Source organism: Microcaecilia unicolor, unplaced genomic scaffold, assembly GCF_901765095.1.
Source record: "Microcaecilia unicolor unplaced genomic scaffold, aMicUni1.1, whole genome shotgun sequence".
In the NCBI taxonomy this organism is placed as follows: domain Eukaryota; kingdom Metazoa; phylum Chordata; class Amphibia; order Gymnophiona; family Siphonopidae; genus Microcaecilia; species Microcaecilia unicolor.
The window spans coordinates 372,479-398,134 of NW_021963668.1; the positions used below are offsets into that span (position 1 = coordinate 372,479).

The 25,656-nt window shown below is 43.7% G+C and overlaps 1 protein-coding gene across 1 annotated transcript; it reads right to left on the minus strand.

Annotated features, from left to right (window-relative positions):
* Positions 1 to 116: 116 nt before the first annotated feature.
* On the minus strand, positions 117 to 25,432 carry LOC115459554 (insulin-induced gene 2 protein-like). The gene is made up of 5 exons (XM_030189368.1): positions 24,774 to 25,432; positions 14,005 to 14,129; positions 12,348 to 12,514; positions 10,557 to 10,656; positions 117 to 876 (listed from the first exon to the last, which is right to left on the minus strand). Exons 1-5 carry the CDS (start codon positions 25,027 to 25,029, stop codon positions 835 to 837), a joined length of 690 nt encoding a protein of 229 aa, XP_030045228.1. The 5' UTR covers positions 25,030 to 25,432; the 3' UTR covers positions 117 to 834.
* Positions 25,433 to 25,656: the final 224 nt, after the last annotated feature.

Here is a 25,656-nt window from a genome sequence, read left to right on the forward strand (position 1 = left end):
GGCGGTGGGGGGTGGGGGGGGGGGTTGACGGCGGTAGGGGGGGCTTATAATGTGCCCCCTCACTCTAGCCCCTGCCCCCCCTACCGCCGAACCTCAGATACGCCCCTGCCGGGCCGGCCTACCCCAATTTTCTTAGCCCTACCCAAGACAGCCCTGCATGTAGCTACATACATCAGCAGAATTGCTTTGTGATTGGCTATGCTGAAATGCTGCATCAGTCTCATTAGCTGTTGATTGTATTTTGGAGCTGGTGCAGTGCTCAAAACTGGAACGAGCTACGAAGAACCTCAGTTAAAATGAGACATGAATTGCTCCACTCGATACCACACCCTTCGTAATCTGCTGAAGATCCGACTGCTTGTAGCTGAGTTGGAAAGTTACTAGAACCTACTTGACACAGGTTAACTAAAAAACAAAAAAAAACCAAAAACACCCCCCAGCAAAGACTGCCTGTTCTAGTCACGAAACAAATCAAATTGTTTTAGTCAACAGCACAGCAGCAGAATGCAAGTTTGGCACTACAACACTGTGGGAAGCAAGACAAATGAGAAATCGTATATATTAAAAAAAAAAAAACCAAAGGAATCTCATTTAACTTGTATTGCATACCAGTATTATTTACAACTTTTTAGAGAGGCAGAAGCTTTAAGGAATTATTTATAGATGCAGCAATCACAGATTGCATAAACAGGGAACATTTCTGGGCAAAACTGCAGAACTGCAATTTTCTCTTCTATACATATCTATCATTCTGTTTTCAAACTTAGCAATGCCCTTTTTGGCATCCTCATCATTGCTTCGTCCAGGAGGTGACCTGTTAACAGTGCATTCGCTTTAATCTTGATGGGATTTCTCTCCAAGGACTTTGCACTCATACTGCAAGAGAAAAACAAAATATTTTTAAAAAAAATCAAGACAGTAGGAGGGTTAAGAGAAAAATTAACTTATTTAAACTGAACAAGAACTCTTTACGTCTCACTGAATGTAGGGCATCCGTTGATGTTAATTTATTAGAGGGACTCTACCGGGCACTCTGGATCCATTTACAGGTAAATCTCTTTAACAGACATAATCCGGACTATAGACACTGACTTTCACATTCAAGTAGGATTAAAAGCTGCCACATCTGGGCTGAATAAATGATATTCACCCTTTTATGTGGCTAAGGTTGGCAAGGCAGTAGTGTGTCACATGAGAAATCAAATCTCTTGACTTGTTTCCTTTATGAGTCACACTCTGAAAATAGGGTGGCTATCGTCCTCTTCAAATCCTCACGTAAACTCTTATTCATTCAAGTTTATACACCAGAAAGCTGAGGCCTACCCAGCAAGGATATCAGACAGTCCCATTAAAAATATACTCAAGAAGGGAATGAAACTAAAATTATTGAACAACTCGAATGTATCTTTATTTGTTCAATAAAACCTGTTAAAATAAACTCCAATGGTGGGTACATTACACAAACTAGCAAGAACCTGTCTGCTGGAGGGGGGCGGGGTTCTGGTCATAAAACACAAACATACACCATTATGCTTTTTTGTATTTCACACATTTATCCCCCTTTTTACAAAGGGGGGGGGGGTAGCTTTTCCAATGTCTATTCTATGTATGTTTTGTATTGATAAGATATAATACAGCCAGAGACCCCCACTGGAATGGTGGAGGGCTGAAGGGGGCTGAACTTTAAAGCTTAGGCCATATAGAAACCTTGGTAAACTCAACAATGTTATGGCTTGTATGACCAGGAACTTGCTGGAAAAGCATGGCCTAGGTTTTAGCCCGGATTGAGGCCTAAATGATCTAAATTAGAAATGTTGGCTAGAGAAACATAAAACAAAATGGAAGATCAGAAAACAAAATGGAAACTAAAGTGTCAGTTACAAAGTGGATTTTCCCCAATTTCCCCATTTGAGTTAGAAAAGACTTGTTTTTCTGAAGTATCTGCAGGTGCGAGGAAATAGTTGAGAAATAAGGGGTGGCAACTTTCCAGTGAGCAAGTTTGTAGTCAGCAGGGTTGCCAGGTGGAAAATTTTTTCCCCACCCAAACCAGCCCAAAACCCGCCCAAAGTCAAACCCCGCCCCTGACACCCCCACCGTCATCAACCCTGCCCCCGCCGTCACCGGCCCCGCCTCCCCATCATCGGCCCCACCCAGAACGTCACTAACTCCGCCCAAAACGCTACTAGCCCTGCCCCCCGCGGCCCAAAAAACCGCTAAAAAAAACCGCCGAAAGACCCCAAAACAAGCCCAAAAAACCGCAACCCGCCGTGGGCAAAAATTTCCTGTGGCGGGTCGCGGAAAACCGCCCACCTGGCAACACTGGTGGTCAGCTAGTTTGGAATAAACAAGTCTAACATAGAAGTAAATGGGTCCCGTTACTTTGAATGGGAATAGGAAAGTATAAAAGACAGGGGATTTTGGGCGTGCCAGAAGACCTTTCGAAGTGCTAGATGAGATGCTGCCCGTCTGTCCACCCATCTGCTTGTATACCTGATCCTGCTGTAGTATTGTGGTAAGCTATAATAAAGCTGATTATTTTTGCAACCTGTTCCCTCACTCTTTCCTATAGAACATTTAGAAACTTAGTTAAACTCTTGGGGTAAAAATGGTGAGTAAAATAATACCTGATCACACATATACTGGGTGGAAGTCAGATAAGCGCAGACACCTCATAGATGAAAACCTTCAGAGGAACCTCTCTGGTAGATGGCTAGTTTGCCATCCTACCACAGAGGGTCCTCATGGGTCCATCCAACCCTAATTAAAAACAGTATACCGCCCACATTCCAAATAGGATTCATAGTGGTAACAATCAGAAGACGACCTCAACAGCTGAGGGATGTACAATCAACAAAGATTCATAAATAATCACATTAGTTTTCAAACAAATATGTTTTCAAGGTCTTTCTAAAACGTAGGCAGGATGGAATTTGTCTTAGCTCACACAGCAAAGCATTTCAGATTCTTGCACCTTGAAATGGGAATGAATGATCATAAACAGACTTTAATCGGACATTTCTAAGTGAAGGGTATCCTATTTGTAAAATTCACAAAAAAACAAGATATACGTCTATAAGGAGCAACAACAAATAATTCAGTAGCTCCCCCTGAATTTTGGCCATAAATTGATTTTAAAACTAAATAGGCCAATTTAAACCTAACACGTTTAACAGCTAATCAATATAGGCCTGTCAAAAGCGGAGCAGCGCTGTCAAACTTGCACTTATGAAATATTAATCTGGCAGCGATATTCTGTACCAACTGCAATTTTTTCTGAACTTTAGTCGAAATATTGCAATATAATGAATTGCAGTAATCTAGTTGTGGAAGGAGAATTTCCTGAGTTATAATTCTAAAGCTTTGTAAATTTAGTGAAGATCGTACAGCTCGAAGCTGTCTTAGTCTGACTTTTTTTTTTTTAATGCAATAATTAGTCTCTCAAAGGGCAAATCAGAGGCTAAAATGATCTCAAGAACTTTAACGGTCCATTTACAAAGCGGCACTACTGATTAACGTGTGCTGAATGTGAAGAAGCCCATGGGAATTGAATGAGTTTCTTTGCATTCAAAACAACGCTAATCAGTACCGCCACTTCGTAAAGGAGTCTTTAGAATAGTCCTCTATTTTAAAATTCTCACCAGAAGACAATATAATCTCTTTTTTTCAGAATATTTTCAAAGTCCCCAAACCATAATGTTTGTGGGGGGGGGGGGGGGGGGGTTGTTTAAATTTAAGACATGTTTATCTGTCTAATCATAAGTTAAATATAATATTTCAAAGAAGTATATTCACAGTTTTGTAAAACTGATCTCATCCCATGATTTTCAGTACCACCTTTATGCTGATGACTCCCAGATCTACCTCTTCGCACCAAAACGTTCAAGTAGGAATCCAGTCCCAAGTATCAGCCTGCCTGTCTGACATTGCTGCTTGGATGTCTCACCGCCATCTGAAACTAAACATGACCAAGACCAAGCTTATCATCTTTCCCCCTATTTTTATTTATTTATTTAGATTTTGCTCACACCTTTTTCAGTAGTAGCTCAAGGTGAGTTACATTCAGGTACTCTGGATATTTCTCTGTCCCAGGAGGGCAATGGAGGGTTAAGTGATTAAACCAACCTCTCCTCTTCCCCCATTATCTATCTCTGTGGATAACACTCTCATCTTCCCCGTCTCATCAGCTCGTAACCTGGGTCATCTTTGACTCCTCTCTCTTTCTCTGCACAAATTCAACAGATTGCTAAAACCTGTTTCTCTCTCTATAACATCACCAAACTTTGTCCTTTCCTTGAGTACACTACTAAAACCCTTATCCACGCTCTTATCACCTCTTGCTTAGATTATTGCTTCTCACAGGTCTCCTACTAAGTTCTCTCTCTCTCCTTCAATCTGTTCAAAATTCTGCTGCACGGCTTATATTCCGCCAGTGTCGCTATGCTCATCTTAGCCCTCTACTTAAGTCACTTCACTGGTTCTGTTTCCGCATACAGTTCAGACGACTCTTATTGACTTACAAGTGCATTCACTCTGCAGCTCCTCAGTACCTCTCCCTACACGCCCTCCCCCCCCCCCCCCCCCCCCGGGAACTCCGTTCATTGGGTAAATCTCTCTCATCTGTACCCTTCACCTTCACTGCTAACTCCAGACTCCGTTTCTTTTATCTTGCTGCACCATATGCCCGAAATAGACTTCCTGAACCAGTACGTCAAGTTCCATCTCTGGCTATCTTCAAAGGCTAAAAGCCCACCTTTTTGATGCTGCTTTTAACTCCTAAACCCTATTCACTTGTTCAGTACCAATGTCTGCTTTATAATTCCCACCTTAGTAATTCCCTTATTTGTTCTGTTTGTCCTGATTAGATTGCAAGCTCTGTCGAGCAGGGACTGTCTCTTCATGTTCAAGTGTACAGCGCTACGTACGTCTAGTAGCGCTTTAGAAATGATAAGTAGTAGTAGTAGTAGTAGTCTTTGGGATTCCGGAATCTTGCTACTCTTTGGGATTCTGCACGGAATCTTGCTATTGTTTGGGATTCCGGAATCTTGCTACTCTTTGGGATTCTGCACGGAATCTTGCTATTGTTTGGGATTTTGGAATCTTGCTACTCTTTGCCCTTATCCCTTATTTGTCCTGTTTGTCCTAATTAGATTGTAAGCTCTGTCGAGCAGGAACTGTCTCTTCATGTTCAAGTGTACTGCGCTGCTTACGTCTAGTAGCGCTTTAGAAATGATAAGTAGTAGTAGTAGTAGTAGTCTTTGGGATTCCGGAATCTTGCTACTCTTTGGGATTCTGCACGGAATCTTGCTATTGTTTGGGATTCCGGAATCTTGCTACTCTTTGGGATTCTGCACGGAATCTTGCTATTGTTTGGGATTTTGGAATCTTGCTACTCTTTGCCCTTATCCCTTATTTGTCCTGTTTGTCCTAATTAGATTGTAAGCTCTGTCGAGCAGGGACTGTCTCTTCATGTTCAAGTGTACAGCGCTGCTTACGTCTAGTAGAGCTATAGAATGATAAGTGATAATAGTAGCAGTAGTAGTAATTAGATTCCAATTGCTAGGGGGCCTATATATTAAAATCATCATATATTGGCACACCATTAACTCCAAATTTTTATCACATAGACTGTCTATTAATTTTATAGAAAAGAAATCCCTATAAATCAGAGCAAGGCCTCCTCCTTTCTTTCGCTGTCTAGGACAATTTATAGCTTTAAAAGCTTGTGGATATTTAAAATATAAGGTGAATTAAAATCTTGCATCCATGTTTCAGTAATAAAAACAAGACCTGAAAGAGAATATTATTAAATCTAGTTGAGACATACTATGTAATAGGCTTTTTCCATTGTACTATGCCCTTATACTTTAAGACTTTTAGCATATTTGCTTAGATATTATGCAGTTCTAATAAAAGACCAGTTTTACTGATCTATTGTGGTACAAAGAATTTTATTTGTCAAAAATGTACCTACTTTCCACAATCCCTTTTACATAGTAACATAGTAGATGACGGCAGAAAAAGACCTGCATGGTCCATCCAGTCTGCCCAAGACAAACTCATATGTGTATACCTTACCTTGAATTTGTACCTGTCCTTTTCAGGGCACAGACCATATAAGTCTGCCCAGCAGTATTTCCCGCCTCCCAACCACCAGTCCCGCCTCCCATCACCGGCTCTGGTACAGACCGTACAAGTCTGCCCTCCCCTATCCTCGCCTCCCAACCACCACCCCCTCTTCCCCCCACCTGCTCCGCCACCCAATTTCAGCTAAGCTTCTGAGGATCCATTCCTTCTGCACAGGATTCCTCTATGCATATCCCACGCATGTTTGAACTCCGTTACCGTTTTCATCTCCACCACCTCCCGTGGGAGGGCATTCCAAGCGTCCACCACCCTCTCCGTGAAAAAATACTTCTTGACATCTTTCCTGAGTCTGCCCTCCTTCAAACTCATTTCATGTCCTCTCGTTCTACCGCCTTCCCATCTCCGGAAAAGATTTGTTTGCGGATTAATACCTTTCAAATATTTGAACGTCTGTATCATATCACCCCTGTTCCTCCTTTCCTCCAGGGTGTACATGTTCAGGTCAGCAAGCCTCTCTTCATACATCTTGGAATGCAAATTCCATACCATCCTCGTAGCTTTTCTTTGCACCGCTTCCATTTTTTTAACATCCTTCGCAAGATACGGCCTCCAAAACTGAACACAATACTCCAGGTGGGGCCTCACCAACGTCTTATACAGGGGCATTAAAACCTCCTTTCTTCTGCTGGTCACTCCTCTCTCTATACAGCCTAGCAATCTTCTAGCTACGGCCACCGCCTTGTCGCACTGTTTCGTCGCCTTCAGGTCCTCAGATACTATCACCCCAAGATCCCTCTCCCCGTCCGTGCCTATCAGACTCTCCCCGCCTAACACATACGTCTCCCTTGGATTTCTACTCCCTAAGTGCATCACTTTGCATTAAATTTTAATTGCCAAACTTTAGACCATTCTTCTAGCTTCTTCAGATCTTTTTTCATGTTTTCCACTCTCTCCGGAGTGTCCACTCTGTTGGAAATCTTGGTGTCATCCGCAAATAGGCAAACTTTACCTTGTAACCCTTCGGCAATGTCACTCACAAATATATTGAACAGAATGGGCCCCAGCACAGATCCCTGAGGCACTCCACTACTCACCTTTCCCTCCTCCGAGCGAACTCCATTCACCACCACCCTCTGGCGTCTGTCCGTCAACCAGTTCCTAATCCAGTTCACCACTTCGGGTCCTATCTTTGACAGAAAGGTTTCTTGATAATCATGGAGGGGCATAATCGAACGCAAACGCCCATCTCCATGGGCGTCTATCTCCGAGAACGGGTACATGAAGGGGCGGGACAAACCGTATGTTCGAAAAAAAAAAATGGGCGTTTATCTTTTTTCCGATAATACGGTTTGTGCCAGCCAAATGCATCGGATTTGTGGGGATTTGAGCTGGGCGGTATCGTTTTTCAGCGATAATGGAAACCAAAGGCGCCCAGCTCAAAAACGACCAAATCCAAGGCATTGGGTCATGGGAGGGGCCAGGATTCGTCGTGCACTGGTCCCCCTCACATGCCAGGACACCAACCAGGCACCCTAGGAGGCACTTGTAACAATTAAAAAAAAAAAAAAAAAGTTAACTACCTCTGAAGTCCATAGCTCCCTTCCCTTGGGTGCTGAGCCCCCCCCCAAATCCTCCCCAAAACCCACTGCCCACAACTCTACACCATTACCATAGCACTTACGGCTAGATGTGGGTACAGTGGGTTTTGGGGGTGGTTTGGCGTGCTCCCATTTACCACCACAAGTGTGACAGGTGGGAGGGGGATGGGCATGGGTCCACCTGCCTGAAGTCCACTGCACCCACTAACAACTGCTCCAGGGACCTGCATACTGCTGTGATGGAGCTGGGTATGACATTTGAGGCTGGCATACAGGCTGGAAAAAAAAAGGTTTTAAAGTTGTTTTTTTTTGGGTGGGAGGGGGTTAGTGACCACTGGGGGAGTCAGGGGTGGTCATCCCCGATTCCCTCCGGTGATCATCTGGTCATTTAGGGCCCTTTTTTGGAACTTGTTCGTGAAAAAAAAAAGGGTCCGAAATTCACGCTAAAAACGCCTTTCTTTTTTCTATTATCGGCTGAGGACGCCCATCTCTCCTCGGCCGATAAACGCCCCAGTCCCGCTTTCACCATGCCTCCGACACGCCCCCGTCAACTTTGGCCGTTTCTGCAACAGATTGCAGTTGAAGACGCCCAAAATCAGCTTTCGATTATACCGATTTGGATGCCCACCCACGGGAGGAAGACACCCATCTCCCGATTTGGGTCGAAATATAGGTATATTTCTCTTTCGAAAATAAGCTGGATGGTGCCCTAGCATGATTTCTAATTAGAGTGGGTTTTGGGTCACCAAAGGTGATACAAGCTGGTGGAATTCCTGCATATTAGTAAATTGCCTCCTTCCTATCCTTATATCCTTTATATTGTTTTTTTCCCCTTTAACACTGGTAAACAAGCACGCTATCTGTCCATATTCTATGTCCCTTCTGTAGTGGCCTTCACACAATCTGTGATATATATTGTCATATTCAGGAGGATGCCCATGAAGCTGTCCCCAAGCTTGCTTTTCCACAAAGGGCAGGGGTTCTTGAAACAGTGAGTGCACCAAAGGACAAGCAATTCCTGAGCTGGAGGGGAAGAGAGGTTACAGATGCCCAGAAAACTTTGCAGGGATAGGGTTAGTGAAGACAGAAGCAGTGAGGAAGATGAGCCTGCCTGGATCCGTAACCAGTATTGTAATGGCTCCAAGCAGGTTCAAGAGGGTGGAGTTCTGAACAAGACCCCAAAGGCTAGAGAAGCCTACTTCTATGTAGGTGGAGGGGACTGTGATAAAAGGGGAGGAATCCAGACTGCCCCAATTTGACTGCCCCTATCGGACCGACCGTTCACTTGTCTATTAGATTGTAAGCTCTTTGAGCAGGGACTGTCTCTCTTTGTTAAATTGTACAGCGCTGCGTAACCCTATTAGCGCTCTAGAAATGTTAAGTAGTAGTAGTAGTAGTAGGATCGAATGTCAGAAGTGGAGTTTATGGATTGCTTCAATGAAGCCAATTGAATAGAACCCCAAAGTATGGAGATATGAGTGAGAAAAGGGGATTCCCAGTTGCCTGCTCCAACTTACTGCTTTCTGGTTGACAGCTACGGGGCAGGGATAGTGCCTGTTGTAAGAAAACTATCCCAAGGGAAGGAGCTGGCAGAGGTCCCCCAGAAAAGAGACTAAAGGCGGTACTGGATTTTTTTCAGACCTGATTTGCATAAGACTTGTGGACAGTTAAAATTCCTGGATTATAAATTGTTAGGAAAGGAATCCAGGGGTTGGAACTTATCTTCTGGACTTTACAAAGTAATCTTACAGTGCCTTGGTGACAATTAGATACTGAATTTGTTCACCCTGAGTGGGAAGGCGGCCCAGAATCAGGACCTTGGGAGCAGTCAGCAGAAATTAATACAACACACACTGGCTTCACAAGCGCCTTCCAAAATTATTGCAGACCCATTGTGAAGAAAAGAGGACCTCCTTTTCTTGCTGGAAAGCTGGAAACATACTATATATATATATATATTTTTTTTTTTTAACTGTATTTGGTTTATTTCCTTTTCATTGTAGTTTTGTTGTTAGCCGATAATCCTATAATCCTCCGATAGAGCTGCTCCTCCACTACCCGCACAGGCATTTACCACTCCTCCTACTGAAAACTCTATCAAGGCCTGAAAAGGTAAGGTGGGCCTGGTGGTCAGTTAATCGAGTTAGCTGATTGTGGAACTGTCTTTGGTGCGTCTTCCCATTCGTGTAGTAACTTCTGACATCAGTAAAGATCAGACACTGTCTTTGGGGTGTGGTACAGGTCTGCTTTGTAATAAACTAAACACACACAGCAGACATTGCTCTACTATTTCTGCATCTCTGATATAACTGGAACCTGTTTCCAAGCATCCCCCCCTCTGCAAAACATTAGACAGTGCTAATAAAACACAGTTCAATGTCAACTAACAGCTCTTTGAAATTAAAAAATGGGCAGTGCCATCTGAGGCACTAATCAAAATTAGTTGTGTTGGTGCAAATTTCATGGGTACTTTCACTCATGTGGTGGGCACAGATTCTGTGCTTGCTTTCTCTACATATCATTTTCCCATTGGAAACAACACATATAGTTTTATGATACAAAAGTGGTATGTTGTTCAATACCTCACCTCTTTCCCGCCCCTGGGACGTGATCGAATAATGCACACGCTTTATACCCGCACACAAGTTAAGCAGTAATCAAAGAACACACATCTGTAGGTGAATCCCTTGCCTGCAGTTACTGCGCTCCAACAGGATTTGTCACACGAATGAATAGGTGTTGGGAAAAGTCTAAGTTTTGTTACTTTATTCACTTATATACCCGAACAACCCTCTGTATCCTGAGACACTCCTTAAAGCACTATTTTTCAAGTCTAACGCAGAAGCAGTGGTATGGCCCACAGTAAATTCTTACCATGGCCAGCTGTCGACCAATGTTTCCCATTGTTATTCCTCCAGCAAAAAATATACAGGGTATCCATGAGCGAACATAGAGGAAATCTGGAGATGTGTACCTAGAAAAAGAAGAAGTCAAAGGATTTTTCAAATTTGTGCGTTAAGGAAGATAAATAATGATTTTTACTTGTAAAGTACAGTTTGTATGGACAAAGATTTACACCATGGGCACAAGTAAAACTATGATTTTGCTTCAAATGTATTGAATGTTTAAATGCTTGTGCACTGAGTATACAGGACTGTCCTATCTTAAGTGGCGTTCCTTTTCTTTTTATATTTTCTTAAATTATTTTGTTACATAAACTTTCGTGACCTGCAAAGCTAAGTGGTATAGCAAGTTTTAAGCAAACAAACAAAAGCCTAGTTTATGCATTTAACTTTTTACTCGCTTGAATTATGTGTTCCATGTGAGGGAGAGCAAAATTAAAACCACAGCAGTTCAATCAATATGTATACTTATAGAAAAACCAGACCGATGGGCGAGTGTGGAACGACCTGGGTTACATTCCATGTTTTCCACTCCCTGGACTGACAGAACTGTAGAGGGAAAGTTTGCAGTCCTTGGGGAGGAGAGAGTCGGCCAATCTGTGATGGCGACACCTAATGACTGAGGATCCATTATTGGATGATTCCAGAAAGAGCCCTGGTGAATGATTCCAGATCGAGAACTGCACTGCAATGATAGGGCTAAAGTTAAGTTTGGAGGAGATATAAGAACAGGGGAGAATAATTCTAGCCTATTTCTGATGCAGCTGGAAGCCCAAAGAAAAAGCAGCAGCATAGGCGGTCGGTGGCCCAACTGTTTGGGGAGGCTAAAGGGGGTGGGGTTAGGGGTGGGGCCAGGGGTGGAGCTTAAATCCATAATTGTCTGATAACACGCAGAAAAAATAAATAAAAAGTCACAATTAATACCTTTTATTAAATTTAGATATTAGATATGTATCATACGCCAAAGAATAAACTGGTTGCTCAAAGCATATTCTAACCACAATCGCTCAACTGCAAAACACTATGCACAACTTTGTGCAAAAACACACTCAGAACCTTACTGTACCATAAATATTACACTGGGCAGAATCTAATACACCAATATACCACCCATACGGAAAATGCAGACCGTCAACAATATGAAACAAGGGATCATATCATCACAATTCTCATGTAGAGCCACAAAACACCCTAATTCATGTTTAATGTGGGATAAAATGCCATAAATAAGTAAATAAAAATAAACTTTTTAATGTTGAGCACCTGATTCTCAAAGTGGACATATTCCAAACACTATAATGAAAATAAAATGATCTTTTCTACCTTTGTTGTCTGGTGACTTTTTCTGATCATGCTGGCCCAGTATCCCTTCTGCTGCTATCTGTCCTCAGAGCAGGTCAGGAAGTCATCCTCGTTAAATATCTCCCTAGCAACCCAGGACACCTCCAGCCAACCCCCCCTGCTTTCCCAGCAGTAAGGTAAACAAACCATAAACCAATTTCTACAACTGCTAGAGGGCTTTCACTGCAGCTCCTGCTGTGAGGATGGAGGTAAATCAACAATTTAATCCCCTCAGAGCAGCTGGACTCCACAGCTGATCCATTCTGCTGCAGCAGGGGGGAGGCTTAGCCTCTCCAAGCCTCTTATACCCGGCGCCTATGAGCAGCAGGAGAAGGAAGAAACAACCAGCTAAAAGAAAAAAAAATAATGTCTAGTGTTATTTATGTGCTTGACAACGAACTGAAAAAGAGTGCATACTCACTGATAGACTCCATTGTAGACTAACAGCTGAGTGACCACGGTGGCCAGAAAAGCAATCCCTATTCCAAGGCCCAAGCCACTCCTTGAACGGTCAAAGGTCCACCACAGTCCGATAGACAGTGCAGCTAGTGTCAGGGACAGCTGGACATTGTTGGCAAAATCCACCTTCTGCGACAGAGGTTCAGGATTATTTCCCAATTGTTAATGGACTCGAGAGATAGCATTTCTAGTTTTTTACCCAACACCTAATTTAAAGGTTTCTCTGCTCTTCCTGACACTCAAAATAAGGTAGCAGGAATAAAAATGGAAGGCTGGACTGACAACGCATTCAGTTTCATTACTTTCAAGTGAAGATCCGCCTCATCTGAAGGTGGTAAAATCTATTTCCCCTTAGTCAGAGAAGATACAATCTTTATAGAATTAAGGTAAATCCACCTTTAATCAAGGGATGTTGATCCCATCATGGTTAATCTCTCTTACCCTCTTGATTGGATGGTGTCACCAAGATGGTAGCATTTAACTCCTCCCCCAAGGGGCCTCTGAATATACTCCCATGGGATCAATAGAACAAAGTATCTGTGATGGCTGCCCAAGATGAAAAGTGTGTAACTCATTTCCATGGCTTCTTCAGAATTATTCTAAAGTGCTAAACACCAGACCACACCTTCTCCTAAAAATATCTTATCATTTTCCTTTAAAAATGACTTGTGTATTTGCTTTGTCTGTAGATATCTTATCTTCATTCAACCTACAGTAACCACATTTTCCAGATAAGTGTAGGCTACAAACCAAACTACAAGCTTGTTTAGAGATCTAGTCCAAAACTTAAAAAGCACTCGTACAAATTACTCTGCATTTTTGACGGCTTTATTTCACTGACACACATGAGATAATTTTATAACAAAACATCTAAAGTGGAAAGTTAATTTAAAAAAAAAGCACTTATGGACCTTTATAAAATTCAACCAGCCCAGCAGTGAACAAATAGCCACACTAAATTTACACCTGCTCCGAAGATGGGGTAAATCTGTGCATATACCGGTATCCTTTATGAACTATGCACGTACATCAAAATTCTAACTGTTCTACTACTACTACTAAACATTTCTAGAGCGCTACAAGGGTTACGCAGCGCTGTACAGTTTAACAAAGAAGGACAGTCCCTGCTCGAAGGAGCTTACAATCTAAAGCTCCTTACAATCCACTCAAAATACATCCAAGGAATGCCTTCCTGTGGTTTTCCAAAAATACACACTCCCTTTGCACACATGCGCAGTCTATAAAATTAGTGTGCATCTCACACTTGGTGACTTTTGAAGAGCCGGGTTGAAATATTTTAAGTTTCCTTTAAAAAGAAACAGTTATTCACAGTACAGACTCAACAAAGTACAACAAAAGAACACTGTGAACAATAAAAGCTGAAGTGGAAAATTGGCACTGATAAGGCCTCCCTGGCACCCATTTTCCAACTGTTCTTTTAACAAGGTCCCCTATTGTTTCTCCACATTAAAGCTGTGTGCACTATGCGCTTATTTCTGTGAATAATCAGAGTGATGACAACCCAATTATTTCATCTGCATCACAGAGGCATTTCTTCATGCTGTGGGAAGAGCAACCCGCACCCCATCAGTTTGGCAGAATCAGCAGACAAAGGATACAGCACTTGCGTGATTTATGCCGACGAAGACGGCTACGCAGCGCATTACACTGGACCACTCTCGCTTGAAGCGGTGCGGCTCTCCGAGATGTTTGTCGATACAAGGGTACAACAAGCCGATCACAGCTGTGGAGACACAAACACAGGAGAAAAATAAAAACCAGGGACTGGAAGAATGTCATCTGAACTGCCACCTGAATTATCCAAAAAACAATCTGATGGTTCTGCTTCAAAATGTTTTAAAATCCTCTTCCACAAGGATGTGTGAAAATGACCAAGCAGAGGGGTAGCTCAAATTTGCCATTTTCCAGGTGTCTAAAATGGTGGAAGAGATACGAAAAATATATTTTACAGCTGAACCTACAATGTCAACTGCTATTAGCAATCTACCTCAGCAGGTATATACCAAAAAATAAGCAACTTTGTGGTAGGTGTCTCTCTAAACAGCAGATTCAAGAACAAAGAATTTAAAAGTTCAATTAACAAGGTGTCACGTTCTCAAAGCTGGAACTGGGTTTGTGAGCCCTTGGGCCACTGCCGAGGAGCGGCAGTGTCAGGCAAAACCACCCCACACCGGAGACTAGGCAGAACAGGACTGGAACTCCGGACTGGAGTTGCAGCAGAGGCAAACAGGCAGGACTTAAGCAAAGCAGGTACCCTTAAACTTCACCTGCACTTGGCCATTTTTCACCAGGAGTTGAGCTCCTGGCTGCAGGTGGCCGGCAGGACTTACTGGGCAAGGCAGGACTGGATACCCACTAGGCTGAACCAGGACTGAGGGTCAGAGAGGAAAGGAACATACAGGGACAGCAGGGCAAGGGGACAGAAACTGGAAGCTGCAAGCAGCCACAAAAGCAGGAAACAAACACTGACAAACAGGGGAAAGAACTAAAAGCTGCAAGCAGCCACTGAAGACAGACAACACAGAAACCTAAGCACTACACAAAGAACTACAAACAAGGAGCAAGACTAAGAAACAAGCAAACCCTAAACTAAACATAGACTAACTAGAAACAGGCAAGAACTTCAGGCAAGCAACTAGAACAAGGAAACAAACTCAGGCTGAAGTGCAACAAGCACCAACATACCAGGGCCTTAGACGATGCAAAGGCAGAGAGATTCCAAATGGCTAATAAGCCCAGCAGCAACTGAGGCTCAGCTGCAGCAATCACCAGGCCACTACGGAAGCTGTGCAGGGTCAAACAGGACAGACAAATCCGGCAGCCTGGAAGATCCAGACTGGACTGGGCTAAAGTCTGGAACGGGTGATAGTCCATAGCAGCCACCAGTTCTGGCCACCAGAGGGCGAGGTGAGCACAGACGTAACACAAGGAACCTTCTTAAAAACACAAAAATAGTTCTGTGTTGCTAATGTCCATTTAGCACGCTTAGATATGAAGGCAGATGCTTTTGTCACCTAACCCCCCCAAGGCTCTTATTTACAAAAGGAGTAAAAGATATTAAAATCACAACTGAAGGTTGGGGGGGGGGGGGGGGGAGGAGGGTACAATATTCATGATTTTGGATGGTTTTTCTAAAATCAGAACTTCTTATCAAACAACAGGCATTCAGCAAGACTTATATCAACATAGTAACATAGTAGATGACGGCAGAAAAAGACCTGCATGGTCCATCCAGTCTGCCCAACAAGATAAACTCATATGTGTATACCTTACCTTGATTTGTACCTGCCTTTTTCAGGGCACAGACCGTACAAGTCTGCCCAGCAGTATTTCCCGCCTCCCAACCACCAGTCCCGCCTCCCATCACCGGCTCTGGCACAGACCGTATAAGTCTGCCCTCCACTATCCTCGCCTCCCAACCACCAACCTCTCTTCCCCCACCTGCTCCACCACCCAATTTCGGCTAAGCTTCTGAGGATCCATTCCTACTGCACAGGATTCCTTTATGCATATCCCACGCATGTTTGAATTCCGTTACCGACTTATATCAAGGTCTCACTGAGGTCCAGGTATTTCTGAACAGACGTGTTTGGAAGGTGGAAAGGGAGAATAGGGAGCTTAACTTCCGAACCACTCATTCAATGTAATGCCAGAGACAGTAGTGACCACACCTATGTGCCTTTGAAGACCTTTGCCGCTTACTATCTCCAGTTCTTTACCTCTTATAAGGGAAGGGCCTGCACCCAGCCCAGAGCAAAACTCCAGGAATCAGTTGTTTGGAACAGAAATCTTGCTTTTCCTGTTGTCAAGCTAGATCTCAACTCTCCACCCCTGATTACTGACTCATAGAGAGACATTCTTCCCCCCCAGAAACAGCTGTGCCGCCATGATGGCCTCATTGTCAGTAAAGAAACTGACTCCAGGGGGTTCTGGTGAAAGGGAACTGGAGAGGAACAATGGCAAATAACTCAAGCACAAAGAAAAACAATTAAACGGAATGCTAAATCTCCCAAACTGGCAGTCTCTGGGCTTGTTTTGGCTCCTACTTGAAGGATTACAACAGGATTTGTACATTAGCTTCGGCTGTGCCAGCTGAAACCTGGCTATCACACCATAGCACTCAGCAGCAGAGCAGAAAAACATGCTCTGGCAGTCATCTGGTCACCTGAAGCTTGAAAACTGGTCATATCTATTTTCACATTGTTTGGCACATGGTGACAGAAATGACCTTGGTGAGGAGGAATGGCCCAGTGGTTAAAAGCAATGAGCCAAGAATCAGGGAAAGCAGGACCCAAGTCCCACATCTTCCTCCTCTGACACTCCTTGTGACCCGGGCAAGTTGCTTTGTCTTCTTTCATTGTCTCAGGTACCTTAAAGCACTACAGGCCAAGGACTGACGCAGCACTGAACTCCCCAATAATTGCCCTTTAACTTTTTGGGGGAAAAAAAAAAACAGGACAAAAAGAAGGGCTACAGAAAAGTCAGAAAAAAAAGTGTTCCCACAGAGGGCATCGTTTGACAGTTAAATCAGAAATTTAAAATGTTCAACAAAAAAGCTCAAAAAATCATTTTAGTCACAGAAATTTAAAACGCTCAACAAAATCATTTTAGTCATTCATTTTACTATAGGGGAATATTTCAAACTGTCCCCACTCAGCCAATACCATGGGTACTATTTCCCCAGCTTTCAAAGGGAATGTAAATTGATACCTTATGCTCCAAAACTTGCAAAGGTTTCATTTGCACCCTGACTTTTCCTAGTGAAATAAGCATAAAGATGTCCCCATCCCCACAAACTACAACTCTATCACACTAGTTTCATCACCATTTTCAATAAAAGGCAATCGTTTGCTTTTTGCACAAATGAGATTTCATACTGTTGCGGGGACTGGGTGGGGATGGAGCTGAGTTTGCAGGGATGGGGTAGGGACAAACTTTGTCTCCCTCCAGTGTAGACATTCTTTCCCAACCCTCTGCAATGCTTCTTCTTAGTGTAAATAAAATGCCATTGGACACTGCACATACTTTTCAGCTCATTTTCTGCCCATGTAAGTTGATAAAATATAGACAGTATTAAGCCAACATTTCTCTCTCAGTTTCTACAAGGCACAGTCCCTGTGCCTGAAGGTTTTCATGATATCTACTCCTACCCTTCACCAAATTCTAGTGGAACAGTAGCCTGCCAGTAGGATCAGCACTTATCTCCATGCTGGCAGGGTTGTTGAGAAATCTTAACCAACTCTTCACTATAGGAAATCAGGCAGGAAATAGAGCCATCTGTTAAGTGGTGCTGGGGACTTATGCAGTCCTGCATATTCCTCTGCTTTGCAGCTCATATGCATATTCCTCCCAGCATCCTCCAGGGTCTGTCCTGATCCACTAGGGCTTCCTTCTTCCACCCCATGCTCCATACAGCCAATTGCTAGGGAGCTTATTCCTCCCAGTGTCCTGTAAAAGTGACTCCAAAGTCCACCTGATCTACTTGTGCTTCCACTCCTGCCACCCCACACTCTATCCAGCCACTTGCCAGAAGGTGTATTCATGGCATACCATCTTATCTCCAGTTTCTCTTCCCGAGTTAACTCTCCACAGGCAAAGTAGAAGGGTTAGTCAAGAGAATTTAAGTGCCTGCAACTTTAAAAGACAGAATGGAAGGTTATAACAGCTCTGTGTGCGTGTCCGAACAAAAATGCCAGCACACATCTGTGCAAGAAATTTTTGCAAGCCTAGTGAAGTCATTCCAGTTCATGCACAGATGTATGCCGACTCTTGTTTTCTTCGACCTGCGCGGTGAAGCCACCCTTACCGCAGAACCTTGTGTGCTAATCAGGGAAAGCCTGCCGGCCAAATGCGCACACGTTCTGTGCACTTTGAATTTACATCTCATTAGCTTACTGCATCACCAAGATTTATTTTCTCACTAATTTCACTGTAGATGTGTGCTCAGCCATCGGCATGTAGCTCTACCACATGGCTTTCTGCATCAACCCCTAATTCAACTAGTTGTAATAGCAGGCATTTCTATTTCATTCTCCAACTAAGAGTTCCAGGTTTAAGGAAGGGACATTGGATTTAGCTCAAGGTAAGTTTCATTCAAGTTCAGTAGGTATTTCCCTGTCCCTGGAGGCCTTGCATTATGTTTGCACCTGAGGCAATAGAGGGTGAAATTAATTGCCTAAGTTCACAAGGATCCACAGTGAGATTTGGGCCTGGCCTCCCTGGTAACTTAGGACTCTGATCACCACATCACCAAGAGGCAGAAAGGCCACAAAAACTGTGGAAATCTAGAAGCCCACCTGCAGGACAAGTACACTGCTGGGGGGGGGGGGGGGGGGGGGGGGGGGGGCTCTTTGCAAAAAGAAAGAAGAAAGGCCAGTGCTTATCTACAAAAAGAAACATTCCTTTCAAGAAAGCACAACCAACTGGGGGATACACTTATAAAGTTAACTAATAGGGCAGCATGTCTAAGGAAAGGACACTAGCATTTATCTATCACCATAATATTTTTACTGCTCTAATTGCCTATTGCTCATGTTTGATCTATTCTTACTGTACACTGCCTTGAGTGAATTCCTTCAAAAAGGCGGTAAATAAATCCTAATAAATAAATAATAAAAAGATCAAGGCCTACCTGCCTTTGAAGCAAATGATTTTGTTTTTGAGTGACGACCTAGGGTATAAATGCCTGTTCCTTTCTACCTTGAGATGTCTTCCTTTCACTTCCCTAGGATCAAGGCTAGCACTAGGTTTAGCCTGCTCATGATCTGGTGGTACCTCCTCCTGCTCCACAGAGAAGGGGAAAGACTACCAGAAGATTTCTGGGCAAGCAGGAGACTACTAGCAGACTCCAAGGAAAAGGTCTTTTAATTTCAGCAAACAATTTTTCATCTGATCTTCATAGATTTTGGTGACTAGAACTTGTAGATATTTCAAATAATATAATCCTTTATAAAAAAAAAACAAGTTGGTTTAGTCTCACAAAGAGAGTCTTGTGCATTGTTCCTACCAGCAATCATTTTCAGCTATAATTAAACGTCTTGGTAAGAATCTATTTTGGCTTCCAGGTTGGTTGTCATAACATGGAAACCGTTATCTTTATAAACGTGTGTTACCTGGAGTTAGCCAGACACTTTTCATGTCTTCTGACCCTGAAGTTTTCCCATCTGAGTTAACACACATTGGCGGCACTCTCACCTAATAAGGATGACAGAATCCTTACCAAGGACACACCAGATAAACACACCATCATTAATAAATAACCCTTGCAGAAATACTCTGATCAGATGCACATACCTGTGGACCTTTCAGAGAACAAAATCAAAAAGTGGCAGCTGCTCAAACACCCAATCACACAATGGACCCATGGGAAGAGTTACTACTACTTATTTCTATAGTGCTACTAGACGTACGCAGCGCTGTACACTTGAACATGAAGAGACAGTCCCTGCTCGACAGAGCTTACAATCTAATTAGGACAGACAAACAGGACAAATAAGAGATAAGGGAATTACTAAGGTGGGGATGATAAAATAAGGGTACTGAACAAGTGAGTAAGGGTTAGGAGTTAAAAGCAGCATGAAAAAGGTGAGCTTTTAGCCTAGATTTGAAGACGGACAGAGATGGAGCTTGACGTACCGGCTCAGGAAGTTCATTCCAGGCATATGGTGCAGCAAAATAAAAGGAACGGAGTCTGGAGTTAACGGTGGAGGAGAAGGGTGCTGATAAGAGAGATTTACCCTGTGAACGGAGTTCCCGGGGAGGAGTGTTGGGAGAGATGAGAGTGGAGAGGTACTGAGGAGCTGCAGAGTGAATGCACTTATAAGTCAATAAGAGGAGTTTGAACTGTATGCGGAAACGGATAAAAAGCCAGTGAAGTGACTTAAGGAGAGGGCTAATATGAGCATAGCGACACTGGCGAAATATAAGTCGTGCGGCAGAATTTTGAACGTGGCCAAGGAATTGAAGGATGGGAAAGATTCTAATACCTGACTATTCAGAGGGGGAACACGCTTATTCTGTTAATGTTCTGATTTAAATATTATAATTTTAAGGGTTATCTTTATTCTGATTATGAGGTGGGGTCTCAACTTCATAAAGGCTAAAAAGGCCAAAATGTTCCCAGTGGCATACGGAATTCTGCACCTACATAAAGAGAACCCAACTCTTTAAAATAAATTTAGAAAGGTTTTTTTTTTTTGGGGGGGGGGGGGGGGGTGCGGAGGGGGAAGCTTCTCATCCAGCCAGGGAACCCTTGAGGCACCTCTGCTAGAGATCTTTCTACACAGTATTTAGCCACACGGATCACAGTCAGCCAAGATGGAAATCTATGTGGAAACTCAGGAGGCATTCAAAAATGTTAGGAGGCAAGGAAGTTTTTCTTACTTTCTTTTTTTATTGCAATTTTGCTTTTTTAATTATTTTTTCTGTCATCTTAATTTTTTTGCTTTGCATTACTTTGTATGTTTTGCTTTTCTCAATAGTGTTTGATGTCAAATTCTAGGTGCTCCTGGGATTTTTCCAGCCCTGGCCTTTTAACATAATGAAGTGTTACCTGAAGTGCCTCTTAAGATTATACCTAAAAGATATACACCTAAAAAAATGCCAGAGGTATATTAAACATTCAGAAAGTGAGAAAATATGTTAAATTGTTATTTTATTATGTAAACTGTCAAATTGGAGGTATCTAAGTTTTTAAAAATGAAATGAAGTATAAAAGGCAAGTGATAAAGCCAGAACAAGGCGGTATCACGCTTCCAGGTTTATTAAACAGCTTGATATATTGTTCTAGGGACAAACCATCAGAGCAGTTTACAACATCTAACAAGAAGAAACAAAGAAGGATGAAAGGAACTCCATACAAAATAGAAAAGAAATGAGGTACAGAACAGAAGAGTAAGAAGCATTAGGGTGATTGCTAAGGGATAAATATAGGCAGGAGAAGACAAGCGGTCCGCAACGTACGGGTAGAGTCAAATGCTAAAGCAAACAAATACGTCTTACGTTGGGCTTTGAAGGTATCTAGGGAGGTTTCGAACCGGAGAACCAAAGAAGCAGCATTCTACATCTGGGGGCCCATAATGCAAAATATTCATTTGTGTATAGAGGAGAGGTAAATAGCGCAAAGGGAGGGAATTTGAAGCTGACTGTCCTGTGGAGGCAGAATGGTATAAGGTATTGCAAATAGCAGTAGTAGATCAGCAGCCAATGCTCCTCACAGAGGAAAGGAGCGATACGATTGTGTCGTGCAGCACTAGTGAGTCAGCGTATAGCTGAGTTCGGAGCAACCTGTAAGCGCTGAATGTTATAAGCTCTTTGAGCAGGGACTGTCTTTCTTCTATGTTTGTGCAGCGCTGCGTATGCTTTGTAGCGCTATAGAAATGCTAAATAGTAGTAGTAGTAGTAGAATGTCCTTTCACTGGAGGTCTTGTAATAGAGCACTGCGATAATCAAGTCCCGACAGAACTAAGGAATGGAGAAGGACCTGAAGGGCTGCTGGGGTAAAGAAATGACGAACTGAATATAGCATCCTAACAAAGACAAAGGAGTCCTTTTACTAAGGTGCACTGAAAAATGGGCAGCGCTAGTGTAGGCACGGGTTTTGGGTGCGCGCAGCTCCATTTTTCAGCGCCTGTAAAAAAAAAAGGCCTTTTTAAAATTTTTGCCTAAATTGGACGTGCGTCACACATAAAAAACGAAATAATTACCGGCTGGGCCACATGGTAGCTAGGCGGTAACTCTGAATTGACGCACGTTGGGCGCACGTAGGTGCCTACGAAGCTTAGTAAAAGGACCCCAAAGAGTCTTAGATATAGGCAGATGGAAGGTTAAACTGTCAACAAAAATGACGCCCAGAACTTTGGTTGTCGAGACCACGGAGAGTGGATGGTTAGTTAAAGCGAGGGGGCATGCAAAAACTAAGGACTTAGTGCACGAAAATAGGAGACCAGTACCAATAGATCTGTATTTTCACTTTTTATTTAGCAAGATTATCTTACTTTTTTTCACCTGTTCAGTTGAAAATGGTGTGCACCTAGCTCGGCCATTATTCCCAACAGTGGGCACCAGTTGTATCTCAAGCAGTCTCCTAGCTCTTATATCAGTGCTATCCATGTCCAGACTTTGCCTCCTCCCTAAAGGACTAATTTTATATGACTTGTGTATGACAAACAGGGCAGTGCCAGTGATGATTCTTTCAACAAACTAGACTCTCCTAAACTCCTTGTAAACTCAGAATATGGAGGTTAGTCAACAAAAGGAGGAGTGGCCTAGTGGTTAGGGTGGTGGACTTTGGTCCTGGGGAACTGAGTTCGATTCCCGGCACAGGCAGCTCCTTGTGACTCTGGGCAAGTCACTTAACCCTCCACTACCTGCCGCATTGAGCCTGCCATGAGTGGGAAAGCGCAGGGTACAAATGTAACAAAAATAAAAATAAAAGGCTGCACACCTTCACTCTGCCAGAAATTTTAAACATATGGGGGGGGGGGGGGGGGGGGGGGTGCATCCCATGCCATATCTCCCTCCTCCTGCACCTTAATGGATGTGAAGCGACTGTTCACGCTATCCAAAAATACTAGGACTAGAGGGCATGAGTTGAAGCTACAGTGTGGTAAATTTAAAACGAATCGGAGAAAATTTTTCTTCACCCAACGTGTAATTAGACTCTGGAATTCGTTGCCGGAGAACGTGGTACGGGCGGTTAGCTTGACGGAGTTTAAAAAGGGGTTAGATAGATTCCTAAAGGACAAGTCCATAGACCGCTATTAAATGGACTTGGAAAAATTCCGCATTTTTAGGTATAACTTGTCTGGAATGTTTTTACGTTTGGGGAGCGTGCCAGGTGCCCTTGACCTGGATTGGCCACTGTCGGTGACAGGATGCTGGGCTAGATGGACCTTTGGTCTTTCCCAGTATGGCACTACTTATGTACTTATGTAACCTCCAGTCTATGCCCGGCCAGCACCAGCAACACTTATACACTGCCTGTGGCCTGCACTGGGGCTGTCTGAACCGTTCCACCCTTCAGAAACAGGAAGTTGTGTCTGAAGGAGTGGGATGGTTCATAGAGAAATCCCTGGTGCAGGCAGCCTATAAGTGCCACTGCTGCTGCCCAGGCAAAGACTAGAAGTGATTTTAAGGGATGGGGTGGGAGCGGGAAGAGCCTTGCAGGGTCAGGAAAAAAAGGGAGAGATTCAGTGGGAGAAAGGAGGGACTGACAGAGGGTGCATACACAACACATGCACCTTGAATAGATACATCACTGCCACCAGCAAAATCTTTTAAGAGTCAGGGAAAAAAAAAACCCCTCTGCCTTCCCCCTCCAAAAGTACACACTATTTTGTTTATTCCTTTTCTGCCCGTTTTTCACTTTTTACCTTTGTGCTCTCTTACTCTCCCCCTTTCTCATCCCAGTGCTTTTTTTCTTTAAAATAAATCCTGGCAGCTGGCAAATTTGGGAAGCACCAGGAGTCACACTTCAAGACTGGGGCACCCAGGTCACCTACCATATGGAGGTTTTCCAGCCCTAAATTCAAGCATAGGGAAAATAGCACGTCTCCAACCTACCTCTTAGATAATTCAGAGTACAAAAATGTGGACCCTAAAAGAAGGTCCACTGGACAAATTATCTAGAAAAAGAAAACGCACACACAACCAGATAAATAATATTTTTTAAAAATATACAGATCCAAGTCATCAAGCATCTCTTAAGAATAGGAGAGCACCTTTAATAAATTAAATCACAAAGTTCCAGTGGCAAGCCTTACATCCCACGACAGAAGAACTACGGTGGATTGAACAAAACTTCCTCTGTGTGAGCGACAGTCTCACAAAAGCTTTGCTGAGAAAGTCACATCACACATTTCCTAAGAACAGGCAGCACTGACAGCCTCCTTTCCACCTCCGAATCTCTAGCAACAAGCAGGGCGATTGCAAAAAAACAAGAATATCCAGCGCAGCTCTGAAAACCAAAGAAAGGCCAGACATTACCCCTACGTACATTGGAAACTCATATATTGCAGACGTTGCGATCCAAGATATCAGACCGGATTATAAATCGAGTTCTCCTTACTGGGAAATCTAATACAAGAAAGAAAAAAAAAAAAGTCCAGCGACGGCTGCACAAGTCCACCTTCTATACTTACCCACCTAACACTTTCCTTTTTTTCTCTGTATATTACTAATTGTATGTGATATCCTGGAATGACAAATGTCATAACAAAACTCTGTAAGCCACATTGAGCCTGCAAAGAGGTGGGGAAAACGTGGGCTACAAATGCAATAAATAAATCAATAAAAATCCCTGTTATATAAGAACAGCGTTATCAGCGGCCTACGTATTTCTTTTAAACATTAATTCACTGCGCCGTACCTGAAGCTGTGCCGCAGCACGGTGGTACCCACCACGCCGAAGAGAAGATGCTGCTGAGCACGTCGGGAGGGAACAGGGTCACGTTCCTCTGGATCTGCAGCAGGTTCAAGACCAGGGCCAGGAAGACCCCGATGAGGAAGAGCAGCACCCCTCGGATGACCAGGCTCAGTCTGCGGCTGCTGCTGCCAGTCAGGAGGGAAAGGCTGGGCCTCAGGACCCTGGAGCACGGCGGGGACGCCCGGCTTTCCTCTGCCATGGGGGGAGGGGGCTTGGGGGAGCCCCACCGACACTAGACGGCCGGCGCTCCCGAGCTCCGCATGGCCAGCCGCATCTCCGAGGCGGTATATCGCGCGCACGGAAAAGAAGCGAAACGGGTCCAAACAAACGCGAGGAAATTCACCGGTACCGACGAGCTTGTCCGCCGCGACGGCGTTACTGGGAGCCGGCCAGGCGTGAGTACTATGCCCGGAGCGCCGAGAGCACGCAACGCGCCTTAGCCACCAATAGCAACTGATTCATCCTCCGACCGGTACTCGCTCTAGAGCCTCGCAGGCGCCCACGTAAACCGCCTATGCAAAGGCGCGATTACGCACTGAAGCAAAAGCAAACAATGATCGGCTTACTCGACGCTCCTTCCTGCTACAGTTATGCCTGACGACGGGACCAGCAGAGCTGAAGTCTGACAGTAAGTAACCCCTCCGTGGGGGCGGGGCAAATGATTAGTGAAGTACAAGGAGGTTATCTGGCAACATATGTTACTGACAATCAAGATTCAACAGTAAACTCAGGGTTCAACCACTGTACAAATTCAAATGATTCAAAAGGACAAAACAGGGTTAACTAATGTTGTGGCACAAGTGTGTGTTATTGGCAGGGTCGTGCC